This window comes from Hirundo rustica, chromosome 2 (assembly GCF_015227805.2).
Source record: "Hirundo rustica isolate bHirRus1 chromosome 2, bHirRus1.pri.v3, whole genome shotgun sequence".
NCBI lineage: Eukaryota > Metazoa > Chordata > Aves > Passeriformes > Hirundinidae > Hirundo > Hirundo rustica.
Genome location: NC_053451.1, coordinates 49,056,500 through 49,069,782, shown reverse-complemented (window position 1 = coordinate 49,069,782; position 13,283 = coordinate 49,056,500). Strand labels below are relative to the sequence as shown.

General features: G+C 40.4%; 1 protein-coding gene across 7 annotated transcripts in view; it reads right to left on the bottom strand.

Annotated features, from left to right (window-relative positions):
- Positions 1 to 9,292: 9,292 nt before the first annotated feature.
- The window catches only part of B3GLCT (beta 3-glucosyltransferase), a 51,035-nt gene continuing 47,044 nt past the window's right edge, over positions 9,293 to 13,283 (bottom strand). For 6 of the 7 annotated variants that reach the window (XM_058419448.1, XM_040056552.2, XM_040056550.2 and 3 more), the window contains one exon: positions 9,299 to 10,914. In XM_058419448.1, the coding sequence (XP_058275431.1) occupies positions 10,747 to 10,914 (168 nt within the window). In that variant the 3' untranslated portion in view covers positions 9,299 to 10,746. Of the gene's footprint in view, positions 10,915 to 13,283 lie in introns of all 7 variants that reach the window. The other variant, XM_040056547.1, reaches the window with a different exon arrangement.

The following is a 13,283-nucleotide window of genomic DNA, read 5'->3' as shown; positions in this document are numbered from 1 at the left end:
GATAAGCCAGGCCGATGCAAGCTCAAGCCTGAGCGGAATGGCCAGGCGGCTGTAGAGCCCATTTGGCACTCAGGAATGAAGACAGGCACTCGGTGCACTGAGCTGAAGACTTAGTCATAGCAGAAAGAAAAACAGCCTCATTTCCTGGGAAAAACATGATAGAAGGAATCACACTGGCTATGGAGAATTTTTCTTCTGGTTCTGAAGAGAAATTATACCATTGCAGTGTTCCCAGATATTGGGTGCAGCGGAATTAACTAAAGATAAAATAACCATATATTGGTCTTTAACAGCCTGCAAAACTCCATTTTCTGGGTTTGTATAGCACTGAGTTCTGCCTCCTCCTCTAAAGCTCTTCACTTTGAGTGTGTCCACCACAGGTTCATAATTCTTCCTTCATGGTAAGGAAGAATTATTTCCTCCTCCTTGGAGGAAATCTCCTAACTGCATTCAGCATTTACATATAGGGGCCTTAACCTCAGGTAAAGGATGGGTTATTCAAACTACAGGAGGCAGATTTACGAAGGTGCTGCCAAGAGCCCAAGGTGGCTGAGCACTGGCAAGCAGGAAAATACCACATTTTGTTTTTTTTCAGAGTATTCCTTGCAGCAGGCACCGATGGGAGCAGTGACACACAACAGACCTGGGGTGCTGCTTCCCTGCATTGACCCTGTCAACCAATGGCACATCTGTCTTCTCTGTGGGAACCAAATGTAGGAAAATTCACTTGTATGTGAGGGCATAGACTGGCAAAAATGGCAAGCAGAATAAATCTGAGGTGCTCTGGGCATTTTCTACTCCACTGGTAGCTTTGGTTTAAACGAGATGGCTGAGTCCATGTCAAGGGCACACCAGACTAAATTGGGCTGGGTGGGTGACTAAAGTCCCCTCAGCCTCCCACTGAATCTGCTTGAATGGTAGGTTCACTACACAAAAGAAAAAACCCAAACAAGCTGGGGACCAGAGGGAGAAAAGAGAGTAAAAGAAAGGAACAAAGAGAAAAGAGAAGGGAAGCAAAATTTAAGACTGCCTGAAGTTTCTAAGAGTCTTACAGGCCCTGGGATTTGTTAAGCAATACTGGTTCTGAGAGCTGAGGGGTGTGAAAGTTTAAAGTGTTTCAGGAGGAACTGACAGACTCATAATTATCCCTTTAGGACTGGTGAAATGTGTGGAGCTTTGCAGCATGCCTGTGAAGAAGCCCCACCAGGTTCATCTGCCTCTGTTGCTTTTACAGAGCATTTCCCTTTGCCCGTCTTACAGGGCTGATCCACAACCGCTGACAAATAACTGAAAAAAAAAAAAAAAGATTGTTATGTTTTTCAACCTGTAAATCTCTTTTTATCTCCCTTGTTCATAAATAAAATTGAGATGCTTGCCCAGCAAAGATGATGTTTGTTATTCAATAGCTTATTGTTGAAAATTCCTGTTTCCTGCTGCTAGGAAAAACAAACCCTCGTGATTTTCTATTCAATAATCTCTTCTAGCAAGTGATTTAAATGCAAGGCTTTTTCCTGGTTATGTTTGTAACTAGGCCAGGGCTTTAGATGAGCTGTGGACTGGTGCTGCCTGGGCAGAGTGGTGGCACACAGATGTCAGAGGCACAGGGCTGGCTCTCCAGAGGGGTGTGGGCACCAGGGCCTCAAGGTGTCTGTGGCCATTGGTGATCTCAGAGGCAGTTCTGCTCACAGAAAAGTCAACAACTTGAGCTCATGTCCTGTTAAATAGTAAGGAATTTGGGACTAGTGGCATGATTTTGCCCAGGGAGCTGTACATGCCTGTGAGAATATAGATTTTAGCAGTCTGCGGGTTAGACACAGAAGTCTTATACTGGCTTTGAACCTATTTTGAAAATAATTATAAGTTCACAAAGTTATTTGAAGCTACTTGTCTCCTCCTTTATACATTTTTAATTATATTTGGTAATTTCAGATGCAAGAGAGGTCTTACGTAACATTTGGATGTGTACTTTTGAATAATTAATTGCACCCTGAAAGGGATGATTTGGTCAACTCAAACATGATTTGTTTTTTGTCTAATGTGGGATATTTCCATCTGTACAATAGTGACTGCGTGAGATAAACTAGAAAGACTGCATTTTAAAATAAATTCTAAAAATACATAAGAAAATAAAAATACATAAGAAAACCTTGCTACTTTCCTCAAGGTGCCTGAGAGGTAAAAGCCCAGTATTCACTAACATACACTGTGATTGGGATACGCAAAGCAATCACACGGAGACGAGAGATTTCACAGGGCAGAGATGTTCCTCTGAAAGAGCCCCAAGGCTGAGCCAAGCCCAGAGCCCCTCTGCCTGTTTATTTCTTACTTTTTATACATTTGTGGGTCTGGCTGTGGATTGGCTTCTGGAGTTATCACCTTCCTGCCCAATGACCAGACCAACTGTCAGTTACAATTGTTTTCAGGTTAGAAATATGTAAACAAAGGACAGAGAATGAAAAACAAAGGATTTGTTTATATTACATGTGTGAGAAAAGGCAAAAACTGCTCCTAATATTGTACAGTAGCTAAAAGTCTGACTCCATTTTATGATCAAAAGGCTTTAAAAAATTCAGAAAAACCAGGGTGACAATACACCACACGTATTTTCCTATTTCTGGCTCACAATTACTGTGAGAGGAGCTAAATGACCCCTGCTGCAGAGAGGTGCTCTACATCCACGGCAATACAAACAGAACTCTGCTAGACATTTCTCAGTATAAAGCCAGGTAACTGCAGCCTTGTCACCTGAACAGGGACCCCTTACCTTTCTTTATCTCAACAGATCCCGCAGCCCCTCAGCCAGTACAGAGGAAGACCTGAGGTCCAGCTGTGTACGTACTCCACCTAAAATGAAACACCTTCAACAGCAACCTGTCCACCACCGCTGCTCCAGAAGTCCAGTGGCTCCAGGGAGCATGGAGTGTTTCTGCTCAAAACTTAGAGATGGGCACTCTGGCTCCCTCTAAGCGCAGGTGAAAAGGGGACTTCAGGAAGGATTTGGCCAACCAAGGCAATCCAGGGATAATGAAATGTAAACACAGGATTTTAACGATGGTGGCTGTGTAAAATCAGTTCCTTGGAGCTATTAACACTGAAGTTTGACAGAGTCATGGGTCTTTGAAAGAGGTCTTATAAATGTACACACATATTGTAGAACACATACATATAAATTCTCTTTAGGCATACACTCCAAAGAGATTGCTGCTGAATTTTTTAAATTTTCTTTTTTATTTGTGGATGGGAGAAGAATATATCATGGTTATCTGCAATAATAACTTTTTTTTTTTTTTTTTTTAACTAATCAGGAGGACTTATGGGGAAAAGAAAACATTTCAGAGGTTCAGGGATATTATAGAAAACAGTATTAGTATCTTACCAATTGAAACAGCTTATATTTCCAAGTTACCACCCATAGGTCAGATCCCCAAGAGCTGACTAAAAGTAGCTAAATTGCTCTGCACTCCGTGGTGGGGTTGCTGTGGAGCTCATTGTCTGCTCCTGAAGATATAAACCTGCTCCTGAAGATATAAACTGGCTCTTCAGTCCTACTGGGGCATCTCTGGAGAAATGCATTCATTTTTTTCTCACCATGGAAGCAATTCCATGTGAACATTTAGGGAGATAGATGCCTGCATCAATCCCTCAAATGTTTTAAACTCTCTGCTCCGCCTCAGCGGCAAACGCTTTTCCTCCATTCTTTGCGCTGGGAGAGAAGCTCTGGCAGGAGAAGCCTCAATCTGACCCCCAAAATACTGACAGAGCAAAGCATGCACTTTTAGGAGCAGGTCGCATTTGCGCTGGCAAGATGAGGGCACTTGCACACTGGGGTGTCAGGGAAGGCACAGAGCAAGTGTGTTTTGGAGGAAATCTCTTCCCCAGCACCTTCAGTTGAAGCAGTACAATCCCTAGGGAGGATGCAATAACACCTTATGCTGGTAACGAACCCTGCAAGGGGGCAAAGGGTTAATGGAAAACTGACTCTCCTTCACATGCAAACGATTTAAAACCTGCAGGTTACAGCAACCGCCCATTGATTTTTCGTGGGATGAGGACAGCAGGAGGAGCGTGTCACGTAACTCGTGGCTGAGTTTGGGGGATTGATGCACAGAACCAGAGAGCTGGGCACACTGACGGGGTGGCCGGAGGCAAAACCAAGCAGGGAAGGGAGGCAACAGGAGAGACGGCCTGAGCAGTGATGTAAGTGATGCAGACAGATTGGGCAACTTCCTACAGGGCCATGATCAGTGGATAACACGGCTGGCAGAAAGGTGCCACGTGCAGGGTGCTGGGGCACTGAGGAGCTCACACATACCTCCAGCTCCCAGTGCTGCTGGCACCCCTGCCACAGGGAAGAGAAATGGGGCTCTGAGTAGGGAATTGTTTTGCATAGCTCTGTGGGCAGGATGAACCTCAGGGTACAGGGAATCACAGAGGTTTTGTGCTGCTGCTGACTGGAATTTTAAAAAGCAGTAGCATTTTGTATAAATGTTACATTTGAATCTCTTTGACATTTTCCCCTTGGTGCTAATTATTCCCAGCAGCTTCTCACCATGCAGCAGATGCCTGGCACTGTGACAGTTATTAAAAACCTGTAAACAGGCTCTGGTGGAAAGTGCTTGGAGTCACCTTGCCTTGTTAAAGAGAAGCTGCCAAATAAACAAATCCAAATTGAATCTGAACCCCACTGAGGCAGCTTCAGAGACTTCCCAGAGGCAGAGGCTCAGGTGGGCTCTTATCAGTAAGACTGACGTGAAGTCTTCCAAGTGGAGCCAAATGACAAGGACAAGAGGCAGTAGGAATAAACTGAAATACAGGGAATTCCAACTGAACACAAGAAAATCCTATACTGTGAGGATGGTCAAACACTGTCAAAGGTTGCCTAGAGAAGTGGTGGGGTCTGCATCCTTGGTGGTACTCAAAAGGCACCTGGACATGGTCCTGAGCAGTCAGCTGTAGGTGTCCCTGCTTAAGCAGGGATGCTGGACAAGATGACCTCCAGAGGAGCCTGGGCTGCTCTTCAGTTCTGAGTTTCTGTGTACAAATGTGCTGTTCCTGTTGAGAAACAGCTCTGAGAGGCATGAACAGATCGGCTTACCCAGAAGCTGGTACAGCACTGACTCCAGTCCTCTCAGGGACCAAGTTTGATTAATGCTGATGGGAGTCAATTAAATACTCACCTGGAGTGAGGTATTTCAGCTTAGCTAGAGCTGGGCTCCATCTTCCTTTTCTCAAACCAGGAAAAATGGCATGGCTCAGTTCACAGGTCCAGTGTTAAGTAGATTTTACAGGATGTACAGGGCACAAGACAAAATTGTAGACAAGAAGGAAACTTCCCTGGTTGGTGCTTCAGCTTTCAAGCACCAAGTCCCCAAGAGCAGAGTTTGGACAATGTTGGCAGGACAATTATGAGCTTCTAGAGCAAGGATTGTTTCCATGGAAATCACATCACTTAACTGAACAAGGGGCAAGCCCTGGTAGGGGTAAGCCAGCTCTTATGAAACAAAATCATGCCTTTTTCAGACAATCAAGATGCACTTGACAGAGTTTGTCACAAGAATATAATAACCTGGTAACTATAGTATGATTATCCACACTTTATTTTGTTAAAAATGTGTTTCACTGTTTAAGTGTAAAGTTATTCCAAAACTTGCATTTGTAGGATCAGATGTTTTAGTTAGCATAAAATCCATCAACATGAAAATTCTAGCCTGAAGAAATAGCAACAGCAAGAGGAACAACCAATTAGTAACTTGGTTTGCCAGGACAAGAGATGGACTGAGAACATGACTGGGCAGAATGAGGCCATGGGACCACAGCACAGGCTGCATCAGAGCACTGCACCTGGAACACAGCTCCCACTCTGCTCTGTGTAAAGGGTTCCCTCAAGGAGCTTGCAAACAGAATCTTAGCATCAAAAGAAGACTTAAGAAGTCTCTGGGAAAAAAGGCTGGTGATAATTAGCCAACATCACCCATCAGCACTAGTGACTTACTGTCCTTAGAGCTACCAATGCCTCTGGAGCTACAACAGAGCTTGATCTGCTCCAGGCTATTACTTCATATTTGTGTTTACTGAGGGCTACACCCTGCATCATTTCTGCTGCAGGGAATGCTACTTTGAAGGAGGACTAGTGAGAGCTCTCCTTAAGACAACTGAGGAACTCACAGGTCTCCAGTCCTAAAGTTTCCCTCCTTCCTGAGGAATACGTGTTGTATTTCTTGGTGTGCTCCCAGGCTTTTGGGGAGCAGGTACCAGACAGTGTCACACAGTACCCCTGTGAAGATGGGGTGCAGTGCCTGTAGAACTAGGGCAACATGTGAGCTCCTGCTATGAGGACCTTGATGGGGTACATTATAAACTGTCTGATTAGACCTTCATCTGGATGATGGCCCAGCTAGAAATACATAAATGAGAAGGGGGCACAAATCAGTTGATGATGCACAATAATCTTGCCAGCAGATAATTTTCTGTTTTGGCTTCTTATTAATTAACAATCTGCTTACACTGTATTTTTTTTGTAAGTTGAGTCTGTAAAATATTAACAGCCTAGTGCTTTCAACTTTTTTGGAGTTGTTCTGTTTAACAGCCAGGCTCTTAAGCCTTCAGACTTACAAAAGCATTGCTTTAAAATTTTATTTCTCTCACAGGAATAGCGTAGCTTTCGTTTTAGCTTATAAAAGCAGCATGCCTATAGATTTTCTATAAAGACTGTTTCAGTAAACTCCATTGATGTAATTTCCTATCACTCCTCTCCATAACCTGTTTTCCGAACCAGTTCTAACTTTCTTTGACAGTGAGTCCTTTAGGCCTCTGTATGCATTTGCATAATGCCTACTTACCTTTTCTTCTTCAAATAAATTATTTCTATGGTGTCTTTTCCCCTTGTGTTCAGAACTAACCAGTGCACACACACTCCACCAAAGCTGTTTCACTCCTGCCATGCAAATGGAGGTCTTAGCAGAAGAAATCTCATCTTCTGTTTCCTGGCTGACAAGGGCACAAATAAGTCAAGGGATTCGACAAAAGCAGGTAGATATAAAACAGATTGTTCACCTCTCTCTACTTCCTCTAGTCCCACAGGTCTCTTCCTGTAAATCACAGGCTGAGATATGAAAAGCATGAGGACTTTTCTTCTCAGGACAGAATTTAAATCAAGAAGTTACACAATGGCTACCACTATGAGACTGTGGATTAAAAAAGCTATTTTTTTTATACATGCACATTGTGTGTCACAAACTGAAAGAGATAATTTTTTTATTTACAAATCAATATTGAGTCTATTTCTCTGCTGAATGAAACAATCAGGTAAAGATAAAACCCTCAGTGTGACTGGGGAGGTGAATTTGTTCTACACGGACGCAGTAGATGCGTGTACAGGGGTAGCACAGAGGGTGAAACCACCACATGCTGATGTGAGCTGAGACCTCAGAGCCAGAGCTACACCAGGCAGCACTAATGGAGCAGGGGCAAGTGCTCTTCCATTCCTCAGCCAATGTGTGATGAGGTGACACCCGCAGGGAGCATTTTGCTCAGAATTCTAAATTTCTCATTTAGTTTCATATCAAGAAGAAGCAGCAATTGTATTGAAGCAAGCTCAAATATATTTATTATCATGGTGTTCAATGCACAAAAACATTCAGAGTGTTGCAAAAAGCAAATCTCCTACTTCTCCCTATTTCTTGGTAATGCACTGGCACTGTTGGCCTTGGAGGTGTTCACAGTAAATAATTATGGCAGCCTGACACAGTGTTGATCTCACCTTCCAAGAATCTCATTGAATGGTGTCTCAGGCCTCTGGCTGAGACATTCTAGTCCAGCCATGATAATAAAATCCACGAGAAATTAAAGAATTGAAAATAAGTTAATTTGGACTCCTCCCTCCAGTCAGCAGCCATCAGAGATGGTGTGTTCCTGCACAAAAAGAAAGTTACCCAGCTTGCAAGCTGCCTCAAGACTCTTGCCCATTTTCCTAATCACAGAGGAGGAAATAAAGGTCAGATGCTTTTGAGTATCTCCATCCTGTGCCAGCTGCAGATGTAGGGAAATAAAAATAAATTCACAGCCCTCATTCTCACTCATGAGCAAATGTGGGCCTCAAATACTTCTTCACTCCTCATGACATATCTGCTCTGTTGAAGGCACAAGGGGGTTTTTGGGTCCTGGCAGATGAACCAATCAATCAAATTATCAAAATAATTTTGTGGAAGAATTATCTTAATACACGGAAAAAAATATGCTATAAGTATTAAAACAAATAATCAGTAATGATTCCCAGGTTTTCTTTTTCATGCCAAAACCCTGCAATGTCTCAGAAAAGGAAACTTCAAGCAGTCAAACTTTGCAGACTTGTTTTAATCTGCTTGTTACCAAGTGAGTTGTGAATGCCTCTTCTATTGATTTGCTTTAACATTACACCATTTATAATCCACTTGATTTTCATTAGAAACATTAGTACTGTTCAGGATCATTAACACACAGTTTTGTCCTTAGGTTTCAGCTAGTAACAGTCAATCCGGAGTCTTCTAAAACTAAAGGTCACATAGAAGGCTTCACATCCTGTTTATAGAAACTCATTGTGTTCCTGTGCTTGAAAAAATCTCATTTAGGTGGTGGACTAAAAGGTCATTTGTGCCATGCTGCTGCAGTGTTTCAAAAGTCAGAGTTCTGAGAGCAAAATACTTGAGCAAATTACAGCTCTGTTGCCTTCAAAACTATGGAGACTAAAATCAGAAGTCTGATGCTTACCAATAGCTCCAGAAACCTTGCAGTAATGCCCAGACCTAATAGCAAGGGAAAAGATAACTTTAGGACAGCTACTACTACATTTGTCAAACCAGAAATAAAAGTCAAGTAAGCAATCAATCAAGGAGTCAATGACTTCCCACATCTAAATAAGAAGTCTACAGGTACAACACAGCCTGGACTCAAAACTAATCATCTTTTGTTGATAAAGTCTGCCTCCACAGGACCCAAGGAGGGATTAAACATCACCAGTTGGAAGCTGGACCTGACTGGACTCCGTTGAAAGACCTTTGGAGAATTTGAAAGTGAAATATGTTTTGTGTCAGCATCAAGGCTCCCAATCACAAGGTGTTCATTGAAACAGCATTTTCCATTTGCACAAAACTAGAGGCTGAGATCTGACCTAATATGGAGATCAGAACATGAAAAAACCCCGAAGATTAGCTGTCTTTTAATAAAACTGACAGTAATTACAATTAAGGTGATGAACTTATTTCACTGGTGTTTAAAGAATGTACTGTACTTGGTTTTCAAAGAGGAAGAAGGCAAAACAGGTTAAAGAAGGCTTTTATTCAGCTTTCACAGTTCTAAACAGTAAACATAATTAACAGTTCACCAATGGTGTCAGAGAACATAGTCCTGGTATCAGTAAAATGTCTACTGTTTAAGGCACTGGTAGTGGGAAGAAAAGAGACATAACATGGATTGCTCTTGATTAATCAGAATTTGAATCTATTATGAATATGTGCTTGCTATTCAATGCTTAGAAACCCACAAGCTACATTTGCAAACAAATGTTTATACAAGTTTGGTAATTACAGAGACAGGAATCAGTGGCTCCCCCTACTTCAACTCTAGAGGAAATATTGCTTTTCTTTGGAGTGGAATCAATTTTTAACCTACTGAAAGAAACCAAAACACAAATTAATTCAGCAGTATGGCTTTAAGACCCTGTATTTGGTTACAATATAGCAAGCCAAGTTAAATAACAGCATACAAGTGCCATACAACATCATTTTAAAAGAAGTAGTTTTACAATATAAAAATTAGTTTAGAACATACTAAAAGCCAGGTTTTGTACAAACATTTTTACAAAACTGAATTACTAAAAAAAAATTCAAGAACGTTTTAAATAAGAATCACACTTCACATGCTGTAGGCATCAATTTACTTATTTTGATGATACAAATTAGGGATACTACAAAACTTTTTAAAGCTGGCATTCATATGCTATTGAAATGCACACATCAGAAATACTGAAATGTTAGTTCTCCAAAATCCTTAAGAGTCACTTTTATATTTGCCAAATTGATGTACACCGACTCCGGTTTCTGAAGGAGCCACAGTGACCTCCCGTGGCCACCTAAGAAATCCCCGTCCTTAACCTTTTTTTCCATTTTGTACACGACATTCCACACAAATGCCAACAAACTTAAAAGGTACAACAGTGGTTTCATGCCTGGTCCTGCTACTCCAGGAAACTACAGTATTTCTATCTGAAATGAGCATAAAGGAGCACAGCCTTCCGACAATCTAGCTCCTGGACGCGGAAAAAAAGTCAAGTGTCCTCTGATTTATCAAGAACCTGTTCTAGAGCCTCTTAGAGAACTACTTTCTGTAAGTCAGTGAGAGATGATGTTTAATAGATGTTCTACACTTATTCAGTATTAAGCTCCCAAATGCATAAATTCAGCTTTTGAGAGAGCGATGCTTTTTGAACCAAGTCCAAAGCAGAACACAGGTGAGGTTGTACAAGACTCTTAAATGTGAGTCAAGTTCATTGGTATACAAAACCCAAAAGCATTCTAAAAAGAAACCAAGCAGAGGAAAAGAATCCAAAAGTCATTAAGTGCCTTCTTCCGTTGCTCTGAAGGGATTCCACCAACAGGAACAAAACACTGTCTTTTTATGTCATGAACAGAGGAACAATGTGAAAACAAAATTGTCAGTAGTGTCTGTCTCTCAGCTGTAAAATCGTAATTAACACTTACATTCTTCTACTGCTTATAAATCCTCTCTGCTGTATCCAACTTTTTTGTCGTTATGTGACTCTTTTGTGTTTGGTGCCAGCCATGTGAAATACACCTTCACTGGATCGATATTCCAATGCTTGTGAAATGATATTGGAATTTGGTGAGAAAGGTAGTCTTTTGGGTAGTCCATTGGCCTCGCCTACGATGGAAGAATAAAGCAAAAGCAGCAGCATTTAATGATGAATAATAATTTTTAAAATATCACTGCTCAATGGCCCCTGTAACACACAACACGTGGCACTGACAAAATACGCAAGATGGTAACAAAGGGTTTTTCACATCATTCTATGATATCAATTGACAAGGCATTAGTTTAAATCTTTAACTCACACTGCAAGTCATCATGCTAGGAATGAAGTGCACTTATACTAAATGTGCCCTGTTTTTCAGGATGAAATGGCCACCATCTCAGAAGTCAAGCGATAAACAGTGCAGTTGGTATGAAATATTTTTAAATACGCAGTTTTGGCTCAATAATGACAAAATTATTTTAAACTATATTCTCTTCCTCTTCTAATGAGAGTTATCAGCACTGCCACTGTGACTGCAGGATTCTAATAAGGCCATTAGCAGCCAAAATATACAGAGTTTGTGACAGGTAAAGATTCTAGACATTGTGCTGCCAGAAAACGGTGGTGTCATTCTTTATCAGGTTGTATCAAACCAGACCCTAACCCTAACCGCTGTCCTAACACTCCACATGTATTTCATTCTCTCTGGCAGTTTAATGGCCTTAAGTGCATCATTACATAAAAAATTCCCACCTGTAGTGGTCCCTGGTAAAACAATTACATTTTGCCATTAGAGATTTTGTAAGAAAAACAAATGTTTGCCCTTCCATGTAAGTTTTCCATCTAGGGGTAAAAGCCCCAAACAAAAAGAAAATGGAATTACTTATAGAGCAAATAATTGATTTGATGCCTAAGCTGGTGACTGATTCAATACTGCACGTTTCACCTACTTATGGTGGTATTTAAGAATTCTGCATGCAGTTCTGCATATGTTACAGTCATAAAATTAGGCAACAGAACTTGACATTATGAAATCTGAGTATGTGTTGTTGGTCTTTTTTTTATTCTGATATTTAAAATACAGAGCACTTATTTTTAAAAATTCCACTGGAGAAATTAAGAGGGAATCTGCATCCCTCACGACTTTTGAAAAGCAATTGAAGAACATTTAGGTTTCAAGAACCTGAAGAATTTATTTTGGATAGAGACAGTTTTTACACATCTGAGACAAAAGGTTTTTGCTATTTGTTTTATTAAGCTATAGACAAAATTCTGATGTTTTGATAATTCTAAAATAATGATACCTAGTCTAATAACAATTTTTTTTTTCTTTGCTATAATTTGTATTTGGTATTCTAGAAAAGCCAAATATATTGCTTTAGCCCAGATTTCATATTTAAGACGACAATTCTGGCTGCTACTCAACACGGGAAGGTTCCTCTTTAAGAATTTCATCATGTCAAAAACCTCTGGAAAAGGTTATAGAATCTGTATCTGCCTCAACAAGTAGGCAGCAGGAAACCAGTTAGAGTGAGCAAACACATCATAGACACTCCAAGACTGAGGATATCTTTGCTTCTGTTTCATAATCTGTATTCTCAGTACAGTTTTAAATTCACATACTTCAAGGAACATTACACATCATAATATTTCAGTCGAGTCCTTAAAAAGTTATTTTCTGGTTGACGGAAAATCGAAAATTGCTTCTCACTTTTAAAATATTTTTTGCACAACAGTGGATTTTGCAGTATAAGTACATTTAATTTTTATTCAGTGGTTTTCCCCCATAGATTAGTTTTCATTTGAGGGATGTTAAATAGAATTTGTTACAAGCAACAGTAAAGATGAATTAAAAGTTAAGTGCAATTTTCTGTGTGGAAAACCAAACTGTAAGGATTTCACTTTCAAAGTGATTCAGTATCAAATGCACACCATTAAGGATAACAAGGAGGTCCTTCATTTTTAAATAAGGATCATTTGAAAAAATTTGAAAAATGGGTTCTGTTCTGACTCCTTTAATTAGGCTGGATTGTGGCTTTGGTTTTTTTAACACCCGTGCAAGCACAATTATTTGGTAACTCGGTTTATAATATGCATGACTTGTTTTCTATTTTGAAAGGAGTAAGCAATGATAAACAGAACAGCAGAGTAATCAGATATGATTTTTTCATTTGGACAAGGAATTAAAATATTGAATAGTATGTTCTCAGTCTTCCCATTTCTCTAAATAGTAAATGTAATCAGAAATGGAATTTAACATAGGAAAAGCTGACAATTTAAATAAGAAGCTCCCATCCCTCCACTGACAGCTGCTTTCAACTACAGGGTAATTTACTAATTCTCAAGTAGCTTATCTTATTCTCAGCTCATATTCAGATATGCAGGTCTTCCCAGTTTTTCAGTTAGACTGACACCTGCAAATCAAATGCTACACTAATTTAAATGTCGACTTTTAAAAAAGTTGTGCACTGCTTGAGGAAAAAAATCTCTACTGCTT